General features: G+C 50.8%; 7 protein-coding genes across 8 annotated transcripts; 4 read left to right on the top strand and 3 right to left on the bottom strand.

Moving 5' to 3' along the window:
* Positions 1-5,328: 5,328 nt before the first annotated feature.
* L3040_000491 (uncharacterized protein) lies at positions 5,329-6,953 on the top strand (the record flags this gene model as incomplete). Its single annotated transcript, XM_007292383.2, has 3 exons — positions 5,329-5,830; positions 6,462-6,656; positions 6,730-6,953. The coding sequence occupies 3 exons, from the start codon at positions 5,329-5,331 to the stop codon at positions 6,951-6,953; spliced, it is 921 nt and encodes a 306-aa protein (XP_007292445.2).
* A 1,969-nt stretch (positions 6,954-8,922) lies between these two features.
* Positions 8,923-9,582, bottom strand: L3040_000490 (uncharacterized protein; the record flags this gene model as incomplete). Its single annotated transcript, XM_007292384.2, has 2 exons — positions 8,923-8,960; positions 9,018-9,582. The coding sequence occupies 2 exons, from the start codon at positions 9,580-9,582 to the stop codon at positions 8,923-8,925; spliced, it is 603 nt and encodes a 200-aa protein (XP_007292446.2).
* Positions 9,583-10,433: 851 nt separating this feature from the next.
* Positions 10,434-12,612, top strand: L3040_000489 (uncharacterized protein; the record flags this gene model as incomplete). The annotated part of the gene is made up of 7 exons (XM_007292385.2): positions 10,434-10,517; positions 10,571-10,693; positions 10,750-10,830; positions 10,880-11,033; positions 11,080-11,192; positions 11,242-11,579; positions 11,625-12,612. The coding sequence occupies 7 exons, from the start codon at positions 10,434-10,436 to the stop codon at positions 12,610-12,612; spliced, it is 1,881 nt and encodes a 626-aa protein (XP_007292447.2).
* A 1,188-nt stretch (positions 12,613-13,800) lies between these two features.
* L3040_000488 (uncharacterized protein) lies at positions 13,801-16,146 on the top strand (the record flags this gene model as incomplete). The annotated part of the gene is made up of 1 exon (XM_007292386.2): positions 13,801-16,146. The coding sequence occupies one exon, from the start codon at positions 13,801-13,803 to the stop codon at positions 16,144-16,146; it is 2,346 nt and encodes a 781-aa protein (XP_007292448.2).
* A 1,008-nt stretch (positions 16,147-17,154) lies between these two features.
* L3040_000487 (uncharacterized protein) lies at positions 17,155-18,625 on the bottom strand (the record flags this gene model as incomplete). Its single annotated transcript, XM_007292387.2, has 3 exons — positions 17,155-17,575; positions 17,689-17,824; positions 17,881-18,625. The coding sequence occupies 3 exons, from the start codon at positions 18,623-18,625 to the stop codon at positions 17,155-17,157; spliced, it is 1,302 nt and encodes a 433-aa protein (XP_007292449.2).
* A 1,025-nt stretch (positions 18,626-19,650) lies between these two features.
* On the top strand, positions 19,651-20,379 carry L3040_000486 (uncharacterized protein; the record flags this gene model as incomplete). 2 transcript variants are annotated; one of them, XM_066155173.1, is made up of 4 exons in its annotated part: positions 19,651-19,765; positions 19,843-19,863; positions 19,928-20,042; positions 20,160-20,379. In XM_066155173.1, the coding sequence occupies 4 exons, from the start codon at positions 19,651-19,653 to the stop codon at positions 20,377-20,379; spliced, it is 471 nt and encodes a 156-aa protein (XP_066013219.1). The 2 variants fall into 2 exon arrangements, with proteins under 2 accessions (XP_066013219.1, XP_007292450.2); XM_007292388.2 differs by having other exon boundaries at positions 19,847-20,042.
* A 419-nt stretch (positions 20,380-20,798) lies between these two features.
* L3040_000485 (uncharacterized protein) lies at positions 20,799-23,993 on the bottom strand (the record flags this gene model as incomplete). Its single annotated transcript, XM_007292389.2, has 6 exons — positions 20,799-20,813; positions 20,897-21,035; positions 21,121-21,346; positions 21,396-23,458; positions 23,510-23,891; positions 23,942-23,993. 6 exons carry the CDS (start codon positions 23,991-23,993, stop codon positions 20,799-20,801), a joined length of 2,877 nt encoding a protein of 958 aa, XP_007292451.2.
* Between the last annotated feature and the right edge of the window lie 1,245 nt (positions 23,994-25,238).

Here is a 25,238-nt window from a genome sequence, read left to right as displayed (position 1 = left end):
TATATATAAACTTGTGAATTCTCAAGGATCCCTTCTTTTACACCTGACCGGAGGAACGTCGGCATTAACGATCGCACTTTAATCTTCAAACGAAGGGTTAAATTTTTTTTATTTTTTTTTTGCCAAGTTCTGGAGTAGGATATCAGGTCCTAGAAATTCTCGGAACACGTTTCCAAGACTCCTACGTAATTCCTAGTTTCGAGTTCCGAGCACCGAGTTCCGAGTCCCCAGGTTTACTAAACGGCATCTGAACGACTCCGTCCTATATTCATACGGTACGTAGGAGAGGGGGGCAATGATACTGTCCCCTCCTAAGTGCTACTATAAATACATGTGCGGAGTATAGTTTTGCCCCATAAATCGTAAAACTGCGGTTTCTGAATGGCTCAAAGCGCAGTCTACTCCACTGTATAGACTAAATACTGGCTCAAAGATGATTTTCGAGGCTGAATCCCAATAATTTGATTGGTTGAAGGCCTGGTAAGAGCCCTTGCGAAATTATACCTTTTGCAAATGTATTATTCATAAGGGGACCTTGTTTCGGACCCTTAAAGTGTAACCCTGATGGAAGAGAGGGTTTTGTGGCTGCTTCTAAGCCCGGGTCGGGATGGAATTTGGATGCTGATCTTACTTAATGAACTTCCGTATACCACCTGAACGATTCAGCTTTTTGAAAAAATTATCTTTAAGCATGTATCGCATAGACTCGACAAAGTGGCGCGTGGGGGCTGTTGACTTGACAGGATCGACGCATACTGCCTCCCGTGACTTCTAATTGGTTGGAGGTATATATTAATTTATGGCGCCAGCGTGATTTTCGGGGTCCATCTGGACATCTGCGCAGTTAACGCATTGATCATTTGAGAAACAGAGATTAGACGCTATCGGCAGCCCTACGCGCCACTCTGTCAAGTTTTACAGTATGCGGTGTTGTACAATTACTACGTACTAGTGCTACGTACTAGTACTAGTACAACTATAATCTGAGCGTTGAAACCGCGTTTGGGTCCACCAGGTTTTAGAGTCTGAAAATTGGATTGCAGAAAACGAGTTTTAGTATCCCCATACAAATTGTACCGAGGTTCTTAAAGCCCGTGTAGAAGATACTTTATATCTTTGTAAACTGAAATCTATTTCCGTAATAAGCTTTTCTTTGCTACTGTACCGGTATATCATTTTATCACCGGAACTGACTTGATAATTTGACCGACCCCACCATTTTTCTGCAGCCCTCCACCTTTTGACCTTATGTGGATGCAACTCCTCTTCGGTATCGATAGAAAAAATTGAATCCTTACGCTAGGTTGAAAATATCTGGATATAGAAACAAGATCAATTGAAGTAGTAAAGCGAAAAGTTTTTTTTAGAACAACCTATTGAAATCTTATGGTTGTTTATACTTCAATACCCTTCTTTTCTGTGCAAGATATTGACTTGATGTACTACTATCTTCTAGAATACTTGAAGATAGCGTTCCGTAGTTTCGTGCAAAAATCTAAATTCGATCTCGCGCCACCATCTAAATCTTCAACGCGGTTACACTTAAACAATCTGAATCATGCGCATAAGGTGTGTTGACTGAAATCGAGGCTTGAAAACCTAGCGACCAAAGCCATCGCAAAAATTATACCTTCTCAGGATATCAGACTTTCGAACCCTTTCAGACCCCTATTATTTAGCCTCTGGCTTTATAGCCTAGACTTTATCCGACATTTAATTGTGGGCAGGGGGATAGTGTAGTATTAGGTTTTGCGGGACAGGAGGCTGCTTCGTTGTCATCAATCGCCTCTCCCCCCAACCTCCCCGCCCGCCTCCCCCCTTAAATAAAAGATGAAAGCATAATTTTTCGAGGGCTCTTACAAGGGCTTGAATCAAGGGCTCTCAAGAGGGCTTGAATCAATAAGCTTTTAACGATTCAGCTTTGAAAAAGTATCTTTCAACAAGTATTGAATCTGTGCAATAAAGTGGACAAGGCTTTAAGCCATTCAAAAACCACCGCTCTACGAGATGTAAGCTAAACTAGGTCTGTCCTTTATTAAGGGTGGCGGGAGGGGGTGGGGGTGTAGAGATGTACTACGTACTTTCACAACATACGTAGTACTACTACGTACTAGTTGGGAGTCTATCTTATGATCAATTAACCGATTGGATATTAAAGATTTATGCGTATCGTGATATTGTTGAAACGAAAGAAGGTTAATTCACGTTGCTTCGTCTTTTGTCAGTCCTCTTTCAAGGATCTTCTTTGCTATCAGCAACCTTCGATCTGATTGGTTACCGGTATACCACTATTAAATTCGTGGTGTTGTTGATACAAAAAGATTTAGTGATGAAGGAACCAAACTGACAGAAGAGGAAGGAACGTGGTAGAGGTGGGGAATGGAGAAGTGGGAGATGGAGAGCGCCAAGGTGGAAAGCGATAAGTAAGGGGAGGGAACGAGTGGCAGAGGGGCGAAATACTCCATGAAGACAGACATGACGTGATTGTACAGCTATAGAAATGAGAATAGATGCGAAAGCTAAAGTGGCTACGCTACGTTGCAGGACATATTAATTTAAATTTGATCATGCTTAGTAGCAAATTCTATCTATCCGCGTCCACCGTCCAAAGCTTCCAGCATACAGCGGCAGTCTATAGTGACGTAGTCGATCTTATGTGATATTTCTTGTGGAAAGGGGATGCTTGCCAGTGACTTTCCTTTTCGTACTTTGCAAACCACAGAACAGCAAAGTAACCTTAGAAGAGATACACTGCTTGGAAGCAAAGGACGAGTATTCCCCATAGGAGAATCTCTTCCTACTTTCCAGCTAGCTGTCTGCTAAACGACTAGAGCTTCTTGTCTTTGCATATCACACACGAATTCAGAGACTCGGTACTGCTCAATTGCGTCTATCAGGCTACCTGGAATACTTAGACCTTTTTCGCCATACAAATCAGCTGTAGGAAAGGTGTCAAGAGATCGAGAGATCGAACAAATCGGAATCTTTCATTCAAACGCCAATTTTCGACCTTTTCGCTGAGCAACTTCGGAATCTCACACATCTCTCTGCCAGCTTCGGAATCTTATACTTTATTTCATAGATCATGAAGGAAACGACATACAGTCAAACAATACAATGTCGCCCATTCCAGAGCACAGTGGCTACAAGGTGGATGAGGATATATCGGAGAGAAAATTTGACCCCGCCAACGCTAAGCACTAAAAAGCTGAAATAGTGAATGGTTAAATACTTCTTATGCTTACAAGATACTAAAGACGCTTCCGCTATACTGGCATAGATCTAAAGGAAATATCCCAAGGAGACTTTGAGGATTAGTCCTTTGACACGTTCGCCTTGGCATCGAGTCTCGCGCCACTTGCAACTGAACGAGGTAGCAATCAAGCCTGACGGGAATATGTTATACCAGCCATTCTTCATTGAAGTGAGGCCTCTTCGTCTTAAAGACTAGGTTACTATTCGTTCCTCGCTGATTTCTTGGTCAAGTCCGTTTGTTTACTTTTCGTTTGATCCAATCACCTACATACTCTTGCTAATATCTGGCATCATACGTTTCATTCTTTCACTCAGCGCCTTCGTATCGGCTGTTTTTTCCGCTGGACAGACTACAGCGCCCTCTGGTGCCATTACTGTTTCATCTGGGGGGACTTGTTCCAGCGTAAGAAGATGCTGATGAAGTGTCAATCATGGAATCTTACCAGCTGTGGTAGATCCAAGCTGCCGTCGACACTCTCTCCACTTCATCTACCACCGCTCAAAGCATCTTCATTCTGGCTGATACTTACAAGGAGCAAGTGATTATTCCAGCTCGGAAGGCGAATCTCAAGATCTATGGCTACACGGCAGATACGAGCAGCTATGCGATCAATTTTGTTACCATTACACATAGCTCCAGCCTTGCTTCTGGTGCTGCAGACGACGAGTATATGCTACCCCTTTCAAATTTTTAGTATTTGTGCCCTGAATATCGATACAATTCATCAGCTATTGCTGACCTTCGTTTTCTAGAGCTACCTGTACTGTCATCAACGAGGCCGTCGGCGCCTCATGATATAACGTCACGTCAAAATTACCTACGGCAAGGGTTCCCAGGCAGTCGCGCTAGCCGCATATGGAGATTCTCAGGGATACTACGGTGTTGGTCTACACGGATACCAAGACACTCCCTCGCCCAAGTCGGCAACCAGGTCTACGCTCATCGCTATGTCGAGGGAGCCGTCGACTTTATCTTCGGACAATATGCCCGAGGGGAATCGCCGCAAGCGGGAGAGCCACATCTTCTGACGTCTCTTACTATGTGATCGACAAGTCAACCATCGACAAGTCTCCCAGCTCGACCGCCGGGCGTGGCATCGTGTACCTTGGACGACCGTGCTCGGGGTATGTTAGGTTGTCGTTCAAAGCACTACTCTGGGCTCTATCATAAACGCCGCAGAATGGGAGTTCTGGAGCAGCTCTGACGATCGCACCGATGCTGTTACTTTTGTGGAGTATGGAAACACTGGGACGGGTGCTTTGGAAGGTTGCGCAAGCTTTGCTACCAAGCCTAGCTCTGCTATTACCATCTCGACGGCTCTAGGAAGCGGGTGTACCAGCTGGGCGGATACCAAATACCTTTCGTAGGTTGGATAAGAAGTAGTGATGGGTGAGGTTTGATATGATTCAATGTGTATAAATCTGGCATGCTTGAAGAAACGACTTTGGTATATCCTATTCTGGAAAACTCATTCATATGCATCGTGTGTTGAGAACATACAGCTCAGGTGATCATCCCATTGATTACGAGTTGAGTTCTGTGTTCAGGTTTGTTGAGTTTCATAACCGAGCTTGCCTCTTGCCGCCTTAGCTGCCTGCCTTGTGGCTCAAAGCAGCACTCGCCGAAGAAGTGTCGTAATTCTGCCCCACTTCCATCACCTTGCAGAAATCCCGAAGAGCTTCCCCTGGAAACGGGAAAAACTCCGCCGACAATTTTTCAACATTGTCAGGCCACGATCTCACCTATCTACAACTTCCTTTTCATCCGGCACCAACGATAGCGGTGATGAGTTCCTAATATTCTATACTTTGCAGTCTTTTCGAACATTCGATTGACGAGCTGTCCACGCACTGCGAAAACCGTGGGATTTGAGTCGCAAAGGTTTACAAACAGCTGCCCAGAAGACCTAGACCTTTACAGAACGGACGGAAAACTCGAATAGCAAAGGGAACGAGAAGTCTGGGATCTTATTCGAAGTTAGGACTCTCTGCGAATTCAAAGGCGCGGCATAATTCTCTCGCGCAATACCTCCTTCCAACCTCTCAACAAAGGATCCCCGCCATTCTCTCAAGATGATACGAACCGGCCTTTCTCCCACCGCATCTCGAGGAGTCCTCCGCTTGCCCATATTCAGCAGCAGAGTTCCTTTCCGACCTTCCACTTTACAGACGACTCCCCTACGCACGCTCGCCCGCAGAACCTACACCTCTTCTTCAGCACGCACCTCCCCTTCACCTGGCACCGGCTTCACGTTTTCCTCCGGACGGCCCTCCCTCCACAATCCTTCGCTTCTCCAACGCCTCCGCAACTCCTTTCGATCCCTGCACAACTCGCGGGCGCGGCGGAAAGCAACCAACAATGGCAAGCCGGTTTCTCCGAATGTGACAGAGATGCTAGGGTCTCCGGGAGGTAAGGCTGCGGCTGCGGAAGCAGAACCTACGACTTTGGGGGGCAGAATGAAGAAGTTGGGCAGAGAGTATGGGTGGTCTGCGGTGGGGGTATATTTTCTGCTCAGCGCGCTGGACTTTCCGTTTTGTTATTTGCTGGTTAGGAATTTGGGCACGGATAGGATTGGTGAGTGGAATTTTTCTTTGGAGCAGTTTGCAGTGTCTGTTCTTGGGAATTAGAATGGTGGGGATTGCAGAGGAAAAGCGGCATTCGCCGATACTGGACCAACAAATACGAGCCATCGAACCCTGGACGGACCGCAAAATCGAGGGTATGCGATCACCGGGTCGCATATCTGAAGATGCTATAAGGAAAAAAATAATCGGCGGCTGTGGAGGAATTCGCAGGAATTGGGCTTGGACTACTGGAAATTTTTGGAACCTGCAAAGCTCCATTCGAACGAAACATACTCCCAAGGTCCGAAATCCCCAGCCTGAGCCTAACCCTGAGCTGGCAAAAGCCCAAAGTGGAATTAGAAACGGAGAGAGGCCGATTTAAGAACTGCCAAGGCATAAGTTCGGCAATTGCAATTTTGAACAGATACGTCTCTGGGCATCTTTCTTGCCGAGGGAAAAGACGATTGGCATGACCTATTACACCAAGTCGAGTGAAGCCATTACATGTGTTGCGTTTTCCCCATCTGGAGCCTGGCTATCATGAGATTCCCTTTCGTTGGCTAGACCAGCGGCTACTGACACTGCAAACTGCCATTTCTACCTCTCGTATTCCAGAAGTAAAACACTAACAAACTCTCTAGGCCGATGGGAAGAGATAGTACTCTCGAATATTAAAAAGCTAATCCCCGATTCGATCCAGCAATTCTGGCATGAGTGGCGCGCCTCCATGAAGAAAGCCGAGCAGGAGATTTCAGGTGGAGAGCTAATCAGCGAAGGCGTCGAAATGGCCGGCTGGGGCGTCGAAGAGGCGACGGAAAAGAACAAGAAAGATGCTAGTACGTCTCCCTACTTCCTCTCTTTCCCTCACTTGTCATACCTCCTCCCCCTTGCTGACGTCTGACGAAACAGGTCTCGCAACCCAGCTAGCGCTCGCCTACGCAATCCATAAATCCTTCATCTTCATCCGAGTCCCCATCACAGCGGCCATCACGCCCAAAGTCGTCAAGATGCTGCGGGGATGGGGCTGGGACATTGGGAAGCGGACGACGAAGGAGGCGAAGGCGCTGAAGCGGGCGAGTATGCCGCCTAAGATCAAGAAAGCGAGGTTTGCGGGACGGAAATTATTGAAGTGACGCGATCGTTGGAAGGTGGAGTTTGAGAGGAGCAAGGCTTGCTCGCATGTAAGGCCTTTTGTATAAACTGTACTGATATCCGGGGCTTTTTTAGACGGTGGGAAAGGAGGTTGGAGGAGTTCTTGATGGGTACGGGCATGGACTGAGAGGGTACTCAGTAGGCCTTGGTGGACTGGTAGATCACCTGCTGTAATGTGATCAGTTCTCCTCTCACCTGCAACTGCAATTTTGTGTTGTGAAGGGCGTAACAGAGATGAAGTTCGGTACGCGGAAAACCGGGTCTGCACATTTTAAGTTTTTCGGAGGGCCACTGATCTACGTGTGGCATATTTCTGGGCACGATTCGCGGACGGATCGAGCTGGTACGCCACGTTTTTATACAAGATCCAATTCCCTCTTAGCAAAGCTTCGGCGGTTTGGAGGTCGGGAGCGATTGGTGGATCCCCTTCGCTTCGCTTAGGTCATAAACAAACAGACCTCGCTTATGAATTGACCCCTCTATCTAACCACCCAACTGATTGACCTAGGTAGCTTCGGCACTTGAAAGTGCTTTTCGGCTGACCCCGGTCCGGCCTTGACACTGGTCGTTATGCGACTCGCACAGCCATGCTACAAGCTGGCTACAGCAGTCTGTACCTGCTTGACTCTCTTTTATGGTTTTCCCTCGACGAGAGATTTCCTCTCACTGTGATCCATCCTATCCGTAGGGGAAGGGCGCAGACGATAGTAGCTCTCGCTGCAACGCCTTGAAAAATTGCTTTCTGGGGCCTTCTTGTATGTAACTCCTTAGCTTAGCACGTCGCCGTACCCCATGGGAAGTCCCAGGGCGGCAGGCTTCGTCTGCTCCCCGCCCGACGTAAATAAATACAACAACAACAACTCATCCCCTCTTCATCAACTCTATACATAAGAAAAAAATAAAGTAGCCCTCCCTCCTCTCCTATACACTCTTACACAACAACTCCTCTCTACCCCCTCTCCTCTCCCCCTAACATTCACTCATCTAGTATTCTTAAATTCTTAAATGAATCACACATCCATCCACAACGACCAAATCCCATTCCGTTCCGTAATACCCATCCACCATCCACCATCCACCATCCCATCAAATCCCAAACAAACATCCCAAAATCCAATAACAAACTAACAACCTAATAAAAGAAAAGAAACAGATACGGAGTAATAAAAGTCAAGCACAAAAGACTTTCTTTCTTTCTTTCTTTCTTTCTTTCTTTCTCCCTCTCTCTCCCTCTCCCTCTCTCCTGCAGCAGGCGAGGCGAACGCTCAACACCTCACCGTCAGACACCCGCACCGCACCGCATCGCGCCGCACCGCACCAGATACAGATGTAGATGCAGGGCGCCAGCCAGGCCAGGATGTTCCAGACCGTCGCCCGGTGGAGTAAAAAGAGATGACCGCTCTGCAATCTTTGACAATTCTTCCATGGGGAAGAAGGCCGCCATGTCGATGGAGGAAAAGAGGAGAGGAAGGGCTAGGAAGCGGGGGTGGCAGAAAGGGGAGGGAGGGGGATGTGAGGTTGAAGCGCAATCATTAGTTGGGGCGTATAGGGGATCATAGGTAAGTAACGAGAGCAGATGAATAAAGGGTCTTAAGGCGATTTCCGTGAGAGGAGTTTGGGATTGGAGTTGTTGGGAGTGCATGTGAATAGTAGCGACTTGAGAAAGAGACAGAGAGGTGTGGTGAGAAGTCTAGTCAGTCATGATGCGGCTTGGGACAATCTGGAGCTGGGATTTCTGCATTTCTCGCTGGAGGGAGAAGTTGAGATCTGCTTCGTATTTGTACAGCCCTTTCTGTTCATTCTGTTGCATCGATGCATGTGCGCTTCTCCTAGTAGTGCCCATGCTGGTATCCTGTTGGTGCCCAAACCACAACGCCGTCCCATGCCAATGCTATGCCGTAAACTCAATCTATGTATGATACGTATGCGCGAGAAGGATGTGTAAGCGCTCTATACCATGAAGGATTCGCCGCATCCGCATTGTTCCTCTACCGATATGTTAGTCCAATGCCTCAAATAATATTCTAGAGAAGTAGACGACGTACTGATGTTGGGATTCGAAAACACAAATCTTTGGTTGAGCTTATCTTCCACCCAATCCATCTCACTCCCGATAATACTAAACAGAGCTTTGCTGTCGATGAGTACCTTCACCCCGTCCTGCTCTACCTCCTCGTCAAACATTCCCGGCTTCTCCACATATTCTAGGTGATACGCCAGCCCACTACACCCACGGTTTTTGACCCCGACCTTAATCAGTTTCGGCTCTGGTTGATTCAGCAGTTCCCTCAGCTGTCTGACAGCGCCATCTGTGAGCTTCATCGCAGCCTTTCTCGCTCTCAGCTTGGGCCGAGGTTTGGCTCGGGGCTTTTCGGAAGGCGTTGCAGTCGGGCGGGGAATCTGGGCTTCGTTCGCTGCGGCGCTGATACTGGTCTTCTCTTCCGAAGGCTGCTCTAACGAGGCTTCGTGTTGCATAGTCTCCTTCGGCGGTCTCGTATCGTTGACCTGGGGGATGCCGCCGGCGATCGAGGTGTCTGGGATGCTGCTATAGCGTGGTGGCGGGGGTAGGGGGCTGAGGGAGTAGGGCGTGTAGGCGGTGCTTGTCTGCATCTTGCGCCTGGAGGAGGATTGAAGGGACTGTGAGGAGGAGAAGGTTCGGAGGGCGTGAGGACATGGTCGGAGGGAGGAGGACGAGGAGGCGAATCGAAAGGCGGAGCTTGCTGGCGATGCCCATGGCGTGAAGACTCGGTGGACAGACATCGTGGGTGTGTATTGTCAGTAGGAGAGAAGAAGTCTTGAAAATATGGCGGGTGGTGAAGAGTCCCAAAGGATAGAGGAAGATTCACTTCCTGGCTCTAGGACTGTACGGAGTATGTCGACTTGCAGACGGCTGATTCTGCTTGGTAATCGAAGATTCTGTTCCACTCTGGGGACCAATCACAGCTTGGTAGTTTATAATCACCAGCGTTATAAAATAATTTAGACCAAGTGGAAGAGGAGCGAGTTGACAAACCGAAGGATGCAGAAGGACAGCAAGAAGAGGCTGTAAATCTATCAACCCAAACACTGGAAGAAGCGCAAGAGTCAGTCTGGTTCTTCCATCATCAATGAATTCGGCTTTCGCTTCGGATCCCCCCTTCGAACCCGCCAAGCTTTGCCAAGACCGCCCCACCTTGGTCGCTGATCGGTCGACGATCCCTGCGCTCTTGGCACCGTTATCGCCCCGTATTCAGGTATCAGATCACTGAAAGACGGGAACACGGCGAGGAAAAATCCCGACTTCACAAACTTTACACCTTTCACAATCTTCACAACACGAAACCTTTTCGGATCAGCTTCACGTCTCCATCAGCATCCAGCCCAAAGACCATATATACCCCCATACCCCCATACCCCCATACCCCCATAGCCTTAGAACCACAAGGAACAGGTCGCTCTGCTACCATGAGGTGAGGTACAGCATGGAGCCTTCTCCCCTCACCCAGCAAGCCCGCCCCGAAGTGTTCCAGCAGAAGGTTGTCGCTCTGTACCACGAACTATTCAAGGTGCGAACCCAGTCTCAGAACCTGTCCGAGACATCCGCTAAGATTTCTGGCAGGATGAGGAAGACAGCGAGACGACCGAAGGCTTCTGGAAGGAATTCTTCCTGTTGAAGCCCGACAAGGCCACATTGCAGAATTTAATCGGAGAATTGAGTCCAGACGACTTGTCGCACCTCCAGGTACGAAGCTGCGCCGGGCTCTTGAGAATACGCAGGTATCTCTGACGCGCACATAGGTCCAGACGAGGCAGCTCTTTATCCGGGCTGTAGTATGCATCAAGGCAGGAAGTGCGCCGGCAGATGCACATGCTCTTGATGTAAGGAAGGGCGCATCCCCCCGGAATCGCGACGAGGCTGATATCTTAGACCATCACAGCTTTCCTGACCCCGGTCCTTTCTAAGAAGTATACCAATGCGAGCTCGGATATCATCAACGTTCTGGCAGGATTGGATGAGGTTGATGCTGTATTTACAGACTTTGTTGCTGCGCTGGACGTTACAATCAGAACAGGCAGGAGTTGTACGTGTCAACGGGCACAACTGAAGGACCTGCTGACATCTGTTAGTGGAACTCCGACAAAAGGCCATCGAAGTCGCTTTGGCTGTTGTATCAGGCGCATACCAGACAAGTCTGCTTTCATACTTCACACATCGCGATTTATTCCCTTCTCTCATGAAAGTATGACGTCCCAATGCCCAACCGGGAAAAAGCCTACTTACAATGGTAGTACGTCCAAGACTCAGAAACATCTTCCCGCGCATTCGAGCCTTTCACTCTTCTCGGCCTGTTGGCAAACTACAACAAATTCGAATTTCAAAATCCATACCGGTTGCGACTCGATGATTTTGTAAACGAAGGCGCAATTCAGAAGATCATAAGATCAGTGGGGCAGGCATGCGCGGATGCTCGAGGGAAATATGTGGCAGTTCAAGAGGATTTACCAGAAGGATGGTCCATCAGTGGCACCCTGTCTATGATCGGGTTGGGTTCGTTAGCCCCAGGAGGCGCAAAGACAAAAGCTCCTGTGATTGAGCCTGAAGTTGCCAAGGAGATGTTTGCGAAGCTGTAAGTTGTCAATATTCGTGCTCTATCCATGCTGATGAATTGCAGACCTGGAAGCGAAGCAGCTGTTCTACTTGCGACGTATGATTTTGCACATGCAAATAAGCTGTTTTGCTTCAATTTAGTCTCTCTGCCAGCTGAGAAAGGTCTTGAAGCACCAATCAGCAGTTTCCTCTCTCTTACTTCATATCTACTGCAACACGCTTACTCGTCTCTCCGCACGACACAGTACTCTCATCTTAATCTACTCATAATACGGCTTTTGATAGAGGATCAAGTATTGTGTAAGCGGATATGTGGCGACGAGAGCAAGATGCCAGTGCGGTTGTGCCGGCAGAGGTCACCATACCTACCTCTTGTCCGTGGAGACAGAGTTTTCGCGGCGGGCTTGCTGGATACGATGATAGATGGTATCAACCACAATCTGAGACGGCGACTTGATGTGGAACTGTACATCCTCTGCGTAGGAACGATTCTCAGACTTATCTCTCACCTCTCTCGATCTCGAACCAGGCTCCAGTACCACTGGTCGGAGCTATTCAGATCTCTCCTAGCTCTCGTCCGCTTCCTCAACACCTACCAGGCAGATTTGAAGGGCGCCATCAACATTGAGATTCTTCTTGACGATCTTGTAAACCTAATTGCCCTCTCCCTGTCCGCCGGCGAATCCTTCCTACCGGGTCCCGCGGCGTATGACGACCTCTTCTACAAGCTAGTCGAGACAGGAGAGAATCTGGTGAAGTTCCGGGACAGTTACGATTTGGGGAAGCGGCCGACAAGCTCGATAGATACGTTGATCAGTGTTAGCACGCACTACAACCAACTGCTGGAGGACGGAGCGTCTAGGAGAGGAAAGCATTTGACGAGCGCGCAAGTCGCGGGTGTGATTAAGCAAGGATACGAGACTTTGAGCATCCAAGCCAAAGAAGGGTTGGATAGCTGGGACAGGTACCGGGAGGCAGACAAGAGGTCATTCTTGAAGAAGATGGCCAGGACGACAGTAGGCGATGTCAAGGATCTCATCAGCGAGAGTTGATGGCCTTAATAGAATCCTGTTGAATGAAGCTGCAGGCGGGTGATTTTTTCTGATGCGGTCCTGTACAAGTACGTGATCGCTGAAATGCGTGCGGCCAAGATGTTTATTACTGTACCCAGCACAGCAACTATTAACGATGGAATGGCATTTTCGCCCTTTATAAGTTATGTTGTGGTTTGAGGTTTGAGGTCCGGCGGTATATACTTGAGTTGTTCAAGTCCTGTCGGGGTCACAGTCGATGTCAATGTCAATGTCCATGTCGTCAGAGACTCGAGAGTGCGTCGTCGTGCCTGCCCACGGCGGCCCCCTGTTTGTTGACTTTCTTTTCCGCACGAATAAAGCAAGTATCAGATCGCCTTTCTTCGCAAGTCGAGTTTTTCGTGGAATCCCAACAACGTGCGTGCTTAAGATTCCAATCCAGTCTTAACATATGACCATAGACTACACTACACTACATTCTACGATCCCTCCACTACCTACCTAATTACCTACCCACCGTGCCACCTGCTCCTAGCCAGCCACCTACTCTACCCGGCCTTTCTTTAACCTCGAACCCTCCAATAGCCGCCAGCAACAACATTCTTTCTCAGACCCATTGTCGGTCGGAGAATTGAGTGGCTGTGAGGCGTCCGTCGCCAAAGGCGCCTATTTTGGGGTGCCGCAGCGGCTACAGCAACAAAGGCCGTCGATCGAATCCAGGCCAATCTGAACAACAAAAACAAAGAAAACCTTTGTTTCGAGTTGCCGTGATTGGGTCGAGTCTTGCAGGCCCTTCGGGCGGGTTTGAGTGTATGTTTTGCTCCCGGATTGTTCTTAAGTTCTCAAGATCCTTCCATTCACTCGCGGGCAGATCGTTGTTATTTTATTCCCTTTCCTATTGTTGTCAAATTGTCCATAATAATATTTTTTTTCCCGCCCTCGCCTATTTACAATATACCAGACAACAACAATACTAGCGAGCTGCTATTGTTGCTCATTCTCACATTCACGACTCACGATTTTCTTCTCCGGTGATTAATTTCTGCTCCACGTCAACCTCTTCTCAACAGAGTCATATACACCTAATTCTGTTTCACAAAACCCGAAAGATCGACTCAACCTTTGCGTTGCTTTTCTTTTCTTGCGCATATCGACGGCTTCTACAGTTCAACTAGACAAACTCTGCAAAGACATCATACACATACTAAGATGTTGCCTCTGGCTGGACTTAGACGCTTCCTCGCATCAACCACCGAGATGTCTTCCGCGCGGAATCAACCGAATCAAGGCTTCCCGGCCGTACCCTCGTCTCTCCACCCCAACGACAACGAGCTTCGAGACTGGCCACCCAACTACACTCCTCCTCCCAATACCGACCCTTACTTCACACCATATCTCGGACTCCGAGCACGCCTATCGCAGGTATGGATCAACAAGTGGACAGTCCTGCTCGTCCTCATCATCTGTCGCCTCATGCTCGCCACGAAGGACCTCAACAACGACATCGCAAATGCCAAACAAGAAGCATTATCAGCATGCACAAGTGTTGAGAAGGTCGGCAGCTCCATGGCATCTATGCCTCACTACCTGTCGAGCGGAGTGAACGCTCTCGCTGCTGACGGCATCACAAGCGCCGTGAACGGTATGATGAGCATGATCTTGATGTCCGTCACAGCTGTCGAGGAAATTATCCTGTTCGTCATCCATATGATGACCTCCACTTACCTGTGCCTGATCACCTTGGCCGTCTCAGGCAGCATGCACGTCGCGCTCGACATCCTCGACAAGGCGAGCGAGTTCATGAACAAGACCATCGAGGGCATCACAGGCGGCATGACCAAGGATATTGTATCCTTCCAAAAGGTATTCAATGACTTCCTCAGCGACATCAACATCGGTGGTATCTTCGGAAGCAGGACGGACCCTCCCAAGATCGATCTAGATTCTGCCATCAGCAAGCTGAATAACATCCAGCTCGACACTGCTGGCTTGGACGCGGATATCGCCAAGCTGAACGCTTCGATACCTAGTTTCGCCCAGGTCCAGAATTTCACCGACTCGGTGATCAGACTCCCATTCGAGGAGGTCAAGAAGCTCATCAACGAGTCCTTGGTCGCGTACAAGTTCGATAAATCCGTCTTCCCTGTTGCTCAAAAGGAGGCTTTGACCTTCTGCAGCGACAGTCCCGCTATCGATAACTTTTTCGATGGCCTCACCAAGACAGTGTCGAAGTCCAAGGTCACTGGCCTTGTCGTTCTCACTCTCCTTGCAGTTCTGGCCTGCATTCCGATGGCGTACCGCGAGATCTGGAGATGGCGATCGTTGCGGACAAGAGCAAACATGCTTCAGGGGGCCGCGTTCGATCCAATCGACGTCGTCTACATCGCTTCGCGGCCATATACCTCGACTCTCGGTGTCAAGCTCTCCTCAAAGTTCCAATATTCCAAGCGTCAGGTCCTCGCTCGCTGGTTTGTCGCATACGCCACGACACTCCCAGCACTGTTCGTCCTAGCCCTTGGCGCGGCTGGCTTGTTCAGCTGTCTCTGCCAGTACACCGTCCTCAAAGTTGTTGAAAAAGAGGTTCCAGCTCTCGCCAGCGAGGTGGGTGACTTCACCGGAACCGTCGTGCTCGCTCTGAACAACGCTTCCACGGCCTGGTCTCGAGCCGCCAACCAAGTCATCGCCGATAACAACAAACAGATCAACGACGAAGTCTTTGGGTGGGTCAACATCACCACCTCGGCCGTCAACGACACCCTCGTCGCCTTCACCGACCAGACGATGGGGGTCCTGAACGCCACCTTCGGCGGCACCATCCTCTACGAGCCCATCAAGGAAGTCTTCAATTGCCTGATCGGCCTCAAGATCGCCGGCATCGAGAACGGCCTCACGTGGGTCTCGGACCACGCGCACGTCAACTTCCCGCTCTTCAACCCGGACGTCTTCTCCCTCGGCGCAGCGGCCAGCCTCGCTTCCAACTCCCCCGACAACACGGACTCCTTCCTGTCCTCGCCCGGCAGCGCGACGGCCGACGATATCACGGGCGCCGTCCTCAAGGTCTCGCAAAAGCTGCAGGAGGCCATCCAGGCCGAGATGTTCCTCTCCCTGGCGCTGGTCGGCGTCTACATCTTCGTCGTGCTGTGCGGCCTCGGCCGCGTGATCGTCGCCTTCCTCGGCCGCGACAAGACCCGCGCCGAAGGCGGCCCGTCGTTTCCCCCCGCCGCGGGGGACCATACCCGTCAGCCGCCGCCGCCTTTCCCGACTTTCGGAGCAGCAGCGCCCGAGAGCTCCATCTATCCGACGAGGACGACGACGCATAGCAGCGGCGGTCATGGCTCGTGGGGCGGGGCCGGGGGCGTGGTGGTAGTGCCGGTACCGCGTGATGGTGATGATGATGAGAAGATGGCCATGGGCGCCACCGGCGGAGGAGGTCTTCGGAGGGTCGATCGGCAGGTTAGCTATCACCACCAGGAAGAGCAACAACGACAACAGCCTGGGTACGAGAGGAAGAGTAGCTATGGCTATATTAGTGGGGAGCGTGATTGCAAGTACTGAGGGGAGATGGGGGAAGGTGGGGTGGGTTTTGTCTCTAAGACGGCATGGGATGGGCATATATGCATAGGCATCGGGTCGGCGTTTCTTTTCTTGCTTGCTTTTCCTGCTATACCTACCTGCTTGAGATTCCCCCCTTTTTGTATACATACCGTACATATCGAGGAGACTGGGGTAAAAATAAAAAAAAGTCTTATAGTTTCACGTTTTTTTTTTTTTCTCTCTCTTCTTTCTTTTCTTGCCTCGTCTGGCATCGAATGAGATAAAACTCTTTCCTTTTTTCTATCCTATTGTATGAGTGCGACCGCCTCGTGTCGCATCGCATCGCATGGGAGGGGTGGCTTTGAGAGAAATGGAAATGGAATCGAAATGGAAACGAGACCTTTTTTCATTTCCTTTTTCTTTGGGGTCCGATAAAGAGAGACTTAGAGATTAGAGATTAATAAAACCTTGAATAGAGTACAGAGCGTGAGATGGGATGCAGAATGAACCAGGTTCCTCTTTTTCAAATTTTTCTTTTTTCTTTTTCATCTTTTTGTTAGGGGCGTCATATGCAAGCTATTGTGCAAACGCAGACCTGCAATGCACATGGCAGTTTCCAGGTTTCCAGTACTATAACCTTCTACCGCACGACAGAAGCCGAGTGGGAGGCGTACCTAGGGAGGTATGTAGGTAGGTAGGGAGGTAGACACGCACCGAGGAGCTTGGAAGGCATCACACACGCTCGGAGACGAGAAGAGTTCGCTAAGCGAGATGTTTAATTTATTTGTTTACATGTACATTCACGTTTAATCTTCGTAACGCGTGCTTTCCGGAAGGAGGCCTTTTGTTGGGGCTGATTGGTGATTAGATTAGAGTCTGAGAGCATACTTTCCCAGTACTACTAAAAAGAATTAACTCTTCGTAGACTTGCCAGGATACAAATTCCGTCAGCGTCTGTAGCACACCCCGTAAACAGATCCGTTAATTCGTATCAAACATATCTACATCATGAAATACTAACCTAACCCATCACCAACCAACTAACCCAGCAGCTAAACAGCCCACCCCAACCACCAAACCCACAGCCCCCTTCTTCCTCCCCGCACTCCCCGGACTGGCTTTCTGCGCAACGTGAGTCTCCGTCGGACCCACAGAGCTACAACTCGCCGTCCCGCACGCCCATCCACTCGGACAGCAATTCCCGCCCAGGCTTGCCGCACACGTCGCCCACCCTGCCGCACAGTTCCCCGTCGGCATCGCAACTGTCGCCGCGGGGCCGACGGGGACGACAATAGTGACGCCGTTGTCGATAATAGTCGTTGAGGGGGTTGGCGGACAGGACGTCTTCTCGCAGTTGCGACCTGTGCGGCAGCAGCCGCCTTCGTAGTAGGCCTCGCAGGCGTAGAAGCCTGTTGGGCAGGTTGTGGGTGCTGGGTCTGAGGATGAGCCACTGTTCAGCAAATTAGCCCTGTTCTCTGCCAAAGTCTCCGGAACCGAGGTTTTTGATCTCAAGAACAGATCCCGATCCCAAGACAGAGAGTATGTAAAGGTAAATTTGCTAACCTGGTGGGACGGATCGGAGGGACCCCTGTTGCTATGGTGGGGAGGGCGGTTGAAAGGAGACTCGTAGACGAAGAAGCCGTGATAGTAAACGTTTGCGTGATCACTGTCGTAACAACTAGAGACGGATCTATAACACCTATACTTTATTAGCCCTGGACCCCCCGAAAGATATCCAAGCAGAAAGACACTTACAACCACCCTCTACACATACATAGTTCGGTATACAGCACCCCCCGCCCAAAGCAGCAGAACACGGTGTATTTGACACATCACACTGGGTGATCGTCCCTCCGCATGTCGCCCCAGCTGGACAGCAACCAACCTGTCCCAACCCTGTATCCTCAATCTGGAAACACACCTCGTTCGTGGAGCAGCAGCTCCCGGGGAATCCAATGATCCCACAACTCGCCGTCCCGGTTGGACACGTAAAGCCTCTCTTCTGAAGGGCAGTCAGTGCCCGCTTCGAGTCTCGAAGACGCAGCTCCTTGGCGCTGGCCGGGCTTGAATCTTCCGTGTGCAGCACGAACGGCGGCCTAAAGTCCATGATCGCAGATGAATTCGCTGCCAATCTCTCTTGCTCTCTTTCGTCCAAAGCCCGCCCCCTCAGTGCCGGATTCTTTCGTTCAGAATCACCCATCGGCGTCTGCTTCTGCCCGAAGTTCCCTTCAAATTGCCAGTACTCCATGTAGAACTTTTCGCCCTCATCCTGGCTCATCTTCATGACCCCCACAGGCTTCCGTCCCAGCCGCAGGTTCTCTTCCACAGCGCGCCTTCTGTTTCTTATATCCTCAGACCTGGACTCGACATGGGTGGGGAGGTTGTAAGGCCATGATGCTGCTGGCGTCTGCTCGCGGTCTAGGGCGTCGGCGGAGGCGTGGGAAGCTAGGAGGAGGAGGATGGATGCTGGGAGAGCGAGGAGCCTGGCTGAGACTCGCATGGCGAGGCTGGATGTCAGATCTGCAGAGGTAGGATCAGTGTTACTGTGAGCTATCGATGACTGAGGTATTTGCACTCAAAACTGGCGAGATGTAACGATATACTGCACGATATACTGCACGATATACTGCAGCAGTAAATCAGTGCGAAATAGGTACGGCGAGAGCTCAACAGAAGATTTTTAGCAAACGAGGAAATGGTCCAAGATCGCGCAAAGATTGAGTGGCTGGGATGCGTCGGAGCAAGGTTCTGCAGCGTGAGCGGTGGCTGGACGACGGGTGGAACGAATTCCTGGCGAGGCACAATCAGATAGAGACTTGGGCTGATTGAGAAATAAACTCAATTCGAAAACTCGGATAAGACCTTCACCTGTAAATTCATTCTTACAGTCAGTCCTAAAAAGTTCCGCTATCAAAATGGGAATCACAACATGTAATAGATGGAGAAGAGCAAGCCCCTCTTAAGAAAACATTACGTACTACAAGTACGTCGTCAGCTGACTTCGTGACCCCTCGCCCCACCCTGCTAAGCGACTTGAGAAGAAGTGAGAAAAATATTGTTTTGTTTACAATATAACGCCAACTACCGCATCCACTTACATCAACCGGGATTCGGGGCGGTGGTTCAGCGGCTTGCATGGTTGAACCGCCGCCCCAATCACCGGTTGAGGCCGGAACCCCATAGCATGAGGTGTTATGGGGTTCCGACCCAGGAAAGTAACGCCAAAAGACGAAAAACCCATTAGGTTGGGTTTGTAAGCTGGAACCTTGTAACATCACGGAGTTACGGGTTTCCAGCTGAGTTTTGGCGTTTTTTATTTAAATCAATTTTTTTTTGTATATTTTTATACTGATTTACTCTCCATCAATATCACATAGCACTTACTACTCACCCACGCGACTTCACGAGGTCACGAGGCGGAGGAGGGAAGACAAGATTATTATAAACCACCAATCGAACACAATGTAAACAAACCTATCCATTACCACCACCACCATCTATCACCGCCACCCATCAACACTCATAATGGCCCGCACCGACGAAGCCAGCTCCTTCTTCCACGCCGTCTACAGCGCCATCCAGGAGATTCCTTACGGGAGAGTAACAAGCTACGGGCACATCGCCCTGCTGATCGGAACGCGTGAGCTACTACCCTACCCACCCCCTATTCCTCATTCCCTATTCCCAACGCAATCCATGCCCCTTACCGACGACCAGACAGCCCAACGCCCACGTCAAGTAGGCACCTGCCTCAAACACCTGCCTATCGCCCCCTCCTCGACCTCCTCAGACCAAAACCCAGACCAGGACCCAGACCAAGACCCAGACGCCACTACCACCCCCCAACAACCCCGATTCCACAGCGCCAATGTCCCCTGGCAGCGCGTCATCAACTCCAAAGGCGTCATATCACCACGGTATGTACGGCTGTTCCCTCTCCTCCTCCTCTTCCTCCTCCTCCTTCCTCAAAACCCCTTCCCTCTATATCTTCTCAGTTCCTATTGACTCAACTGATCTCTCACCCCGCTCACCAGGGGCCACCACCACCCCTCAGGCGCAGCGAACCAGGCCCAGGTCCTCCGCGGCGAGGGCGTGGCAGTGACGGCGGGGAGCATGGGCGAGCTGAGTGTCGACCTGGCCGTGTACGGATGGTTCCCGCGGCAGCTGCCGAGCGAGGCGGCTGCTGGCATGGTGCCCCACGGGGATTCGGAGGAAGATGAGGACGAGGGAGGCCAAGACTTACCCACTTCGTAGACGGACCTACTAAGTAGATGGGCATCGCAACGAAAAGCTCTTGAACAGTCGTCAGTCACTGCATGCACATGTCACTTACTATGCCCCGCTAGAAACGCATCGTGTGAACTCGGATGGGTGGGAAGGGTGATTTGTAGGCCTAAAAGCTAGGTAGGATACAACATCATAAGTAGTTTTATGTATGTATTCACGGTCTTCCATACCACCATAATCCACCAACCCTACCCCGTTTCCTTCACACCACAAAAGTCCTCGATAAGCTATACTCCCCGACAATGTGCCAGCCTGATCAGCTCCCACTGCACAGACTCGTTCTCACGGGAGACTCGAGGAGTGCCATGGTCCCTCCCTTCCTCCCTGGCTGCGGTTGGAGTGCGAAAAGTGTCCAGTCTTCCTGTGAAGCAGGTCGTGAGACGATGTCAGACAATTGTTTGCTGAGAAGGTATCAGATCTTTCCACGAAAAAGTAATGTTGATGTCCCCGCCACCTCCACACCTAAACAAAAACTATGACGCACCAGACACGCGGAGTCGGTGCGCGAAAATGTCAATCCAATGCTCCACAGCAGAGCTGATCCAAGCAAGACCGACGATCCTCTATCAATGTAGCAGATCCTAGATATGCAGCAGCCACTCCCGTCAGAGTTGGGCAATATTCTTGATGCTGTTAGTTCGCATGATGCAAAGCATCGGAGCCGCACTATATGATGTTAGGAGAACCGTGTCGGCTGCTCATTTCGACTCATCATTGCCCTCCGAAGCTCGTGCCTGAGGCCCGGTCGGAACCTGATTATTGGCAGGGCCATTTTGATGATGTGAGCCTTGCTGCTGGAAGTTCTTCTGGTTATTGTAGTTGCCATTGGGGTGGCCGTTGTTTCGGTGTTGTTGTGGTGGTAGCTGGTGCATCTGTTGATTGGGACTGGTTCCAAATTGGCCTGGCCCACCATAGCCCCCTCTCATTTGACCCACTAAAAGAGTATTAGCATACGATCAAGTACTGGAATGGAGCGGACGTACTCTGGCCAGGAGGCTGCTGGTTGTTATACATAGGCGCCGCATGGTTGTACTGCGGACTTGGGCTCATGCCAGGGTTCATGCCCCAGGCCTGTGGTTGCTGATGGCCTTGTTGCGACCCCTGCTGCATCATCATGGGGGGACCTCGGCCAGGGCTCGGGTAGCCATTAACTCCCGGCATCTGTGGCGGCATACCATTGTTTGGTGGTGGCATGAAGCCTTGACCATGGTTAAAGATCATCGGAGGACCAGGTGCCATACCCTGAGAAGCCATGAACGCTCCGTTAGGGTTCTGCATCATGATCGGGCCCATAGGGCCTCCAGGTGGGACGAATCCTTGACTTTGAGACAATGAGCGTTGTTGATACGGAATTGGCGGTCCACCTCCGGGGAATCCCATCATCTGCGGGTTGCCGTACATTTGTGCAGGTTGGTTCATCGGAGAGTTGTACTGCATTGGGACATTTTGAAGACGAGGAGATGCGAAGGATTGGGCAGACTGAGACTGCATCATTCTGTGATCTTCATGACCGTTGAAAGACTGTGCTGGTCCATGAGGGTGATGGCTGCCATGCATGCTCACAGGGGCCTGACGAGGTGATTGACGAGCTCCGGCATGTCCACTCTGCTGCAGGTGAAACGGCAATTGATGCTGGTGGGGAACCTGGGGAGTGGCGTGAGGCGGAGCAGCTGGAGACATGGTGTGTGCTGGGAAAGGTGCCAGTTCAAACATCTTGGTATAAGTCATATGGATATTGGATTCTGGCTTGTCTTCTGCAACGTTGACCGTCTTCCAAAGAACTGGGGTCTCATAAGCAGGCTTCAGACCACCGGTCTGCTTCCAGTTCTTCTCCGGTCCAGGTTTGATCGTCATGATATGATCAAGGCAATTGAACTTTTCCTTGAGAGCCGGGCGCTCTGATTCGGGGATTGGTTTGCGACGGAGAAGGGAGCGTGCAATCGGAGCTTGAGGTACTGCATTGACCACAGATCTTGGACTTGAGACACTGCTGGGGTTGCCGTTGGGGTTGAAGCTAGGAGCGTGGATACTTGGGCGGAACTCTCCAATGGTGGGGTTCAGCCTCGCTCCTTGTGTGCTTGTTACACCACTGGAGCGTCGCGAGAGATTTGGATCACCATTGGCAGGGCCAGTCGGTGGTTGTCTTGCCTCATGAGCTGGGGTGGGGTTGGGGGGCAGCTGGCCGACCTTATTCTGCTCTGCGCTCCTCAACCGGCCTCCAAGCCCGCCAGGAGGAGGACGGCTCTGCTGAGATGGAGAGACTTGGGGGGCTTGAGAGGTTCCTCTGAACTGACTTTGATGCGAGTAACCAGTATTGCGCGTAGTATTTTGTCGAGAAGGTATGTTCGCGGGCGATGTACCATGAGTGGTAGCACCAGGCCGTTGGCTGGATCTTACCTCGACTGGAGGTGGGATGGGCATGACACCTTCGGATGGGTTTGCCTTGTTCTCCTCGGCATTGCGCTTGGCCTTTTCTTGAATCTCCTTCTGCTTCGCAGGATCCTTCGCAATGATAGGTACAAGGTCTGAAGGGACAGGAGTCTTGAGCTTGAAGCTGTCAGCAAACTTCTTCAGGTCGTTCAGCTTGATCTCCTTGTCGTTCCGAGCTCGTGCGGTACGAGCAGACTCGACAGTCTTTCTCTGGTGTGCAGCGAAATTTTTGAAAGCACTTGCGACGTCACGCTCAACAGTTGCTGTAGCATTGGGGACGCCATCAACTTTGACCTGAGGTGAGGCGGTGCGACTGGAGGATGAAGGAGTGTTTGTAGCGGGGGCCTTCGGCTCGGGTGTTGCGGAGTGGCTCGAGTCGGTCGTGGTGGGAGGGATTGCGATCTCGGGCTTCGATGACTTGGGTACATCTGCGGCCTTAGCCTTTTCGGTAACAGGCTTGTCGGGGCGAACGAGCTGGGAAGAGATGATGGCAGGATCCACCGGGGCTCCCTTGACGGTCGATTGTCCTGTGGGTGCGCGTCTCGCTGGGGGGGTATATTTGTTGCTCGACGAGGTCAAAGGAGGGAAATCCTGCTTTCTGCGGACCCCACTGTACCTAGAAAACTGTTAGAGCAAAAAGCTTGAAGTGGAATTCAAATTCACTTACTTGTCTTCTTCGTCGAGTCCACCATTCTCTTCAGGTCCGAGATTGTCCACAATACGCTCCTCTGCAACGTGAGCGTTGTTGGGAACGCTGCGCTCAATCTCTCTTGCCTTTCTCTCGGCATCAGCAAGACGTTGCTTGTACTGAGGATGGCTCTTATCTATGGTGGTAGTATAGATATTCTCATCGTAGTCAGTCTTCATGCCAAATAGTCGCTCGTTCTCAGCGAATTGATCCCAGCCAGCTCCTCCCGATGGCTTCATTCTCGATGCGGATTCGAGCGATCCAGTGGTATCCGCCGGAACATCTGGAACCCATCTCTGCAGTGTGCGCTCTCCTTGAACACGGTTACCGCTCGAGATGGCCGTATCCGTGAAGCCCTTACCTGGTCAAGGTCAGTCAAGGTGAACAAAAGCTCAAGGATAATTTACAAACCATTCTGTCCACTCTTGCCCGCGCCCCCGAAGTTCTTTGCCTGGAATGACATGTTGGATTGTGTATTTTTGTATGTACCGTTGGATGTGTCAGGTGCCTTCTTTCCCGGTTGTACCATGTTCACCGCGCAGCGAGTTGGGTATGATTTGAGGTGTTTTCGGGTGGGTACGAGAATCGCGACGTCGTATTATTAAGGATCTGTCTGGTATACGAATTAGTTCATGTTTGGCCAAGTTGTTGTGGGAGAGCCAAAGGTGAGGTTCTGTTGGAGTGAGGCTGGATGGGACCACAACTGTGGCGGGACCTGGGCGCAAGGTCACACGGCACATTGGGGGGGGGGGGGGGGGGGGGAGGCAGCTTCATTGAAGGAGAGAGAGGGACTATCATACCTCTTGATTGACAGATCAAAGAAACAGGTTCACCAGCAATAAACCGTCGCCAATGGGACGTCGGTAGTTGTGGGTTGGTGACAAACCCCTAGCTTGCAGGGCACGCAGCGTAAAGCAAAAGAAAACGTCTCTGCTTGTTGGAAAAGGTCAGCATGTGAGGGCGGAGGCACGAGAAACCGCGAAGGGGCCGCTGGTCAAGAAGACTTTGATGGAAGCTCTGGAGGGGGGGTGTTGAGGGCGTCTGAGCGCCCAGAAAGAGGCTGGTAGTCAGGGAGTGTCTCACCTCGGAAGATTGGAAATTGGAGTTGAAGTAAGTCCCCGAGTGTCTCCTTCACCGAACGGTAGATGTTCGAGGAGAAGATGATTCCAGATCAAGACGAGTCTGCCGTCGGATGATGGGGGAGTGATGAGTCGGGAGGTGTTGGGCGGGTGGTGCGTGGAGGGTGAAAGAAGGTGGAATCGAACAGCAAGCAGTAGGGCGGCCCGGACAAGCGATGATGCACGAGAAGCGGGATTGGGGGGGATATTATTGAGCTCCAAAGTCAAGAGACGACACGACAGAAAAGGCGCTTGGAAGGGGAAGAATGAAAGACCGAATGGCTGGCGGGCTGGCTACAGATTCGTAGATGCAAATGCAAAAGCACACATCCAGCTCGACGAAGATGTAGGTAGGTAGGTGGTAGAGGGATGGAGGTTGGGGCCAGATCGGGTCCAGATCCCGGTCAACCAAAGGCGCGAGGCTCAAGTCGGGTCGATTTAGATTTTACCCTGGGGTCTGGGTACCCTGGGCTCTGGGTTCTGGGCTTTGGGTCAGTGAAGATCCTTTCAGGCTATTTTAGATCAGCTTTAGGTCAATTTAGTCCAGTGCAGATGCAGATGGAAGCGCGACAAGATTTCGAGGTGCGAAA

Source organism: Drepanopeziza brunnea, assembly GCF_022702325.1.
Source record: "Drepanopeziza brunnea f. sp. 'multigermtubi' strain 214-2 chromosome Unknown ctg1, whole genome shotgun sequence".
Lineage (NCBI taxonomy): Eukaryota > Fungi > Ascomycota > Leotiomycetes > Helotiales > Drepanopezizaceae > Drepanopeziza > Drepanopeziza brunnea.
The sequence above is the reverse complement of the archived record's forward strand: the minus strand, read 5'-3'. Positions and strand labels throughout refer to the sequence as shown.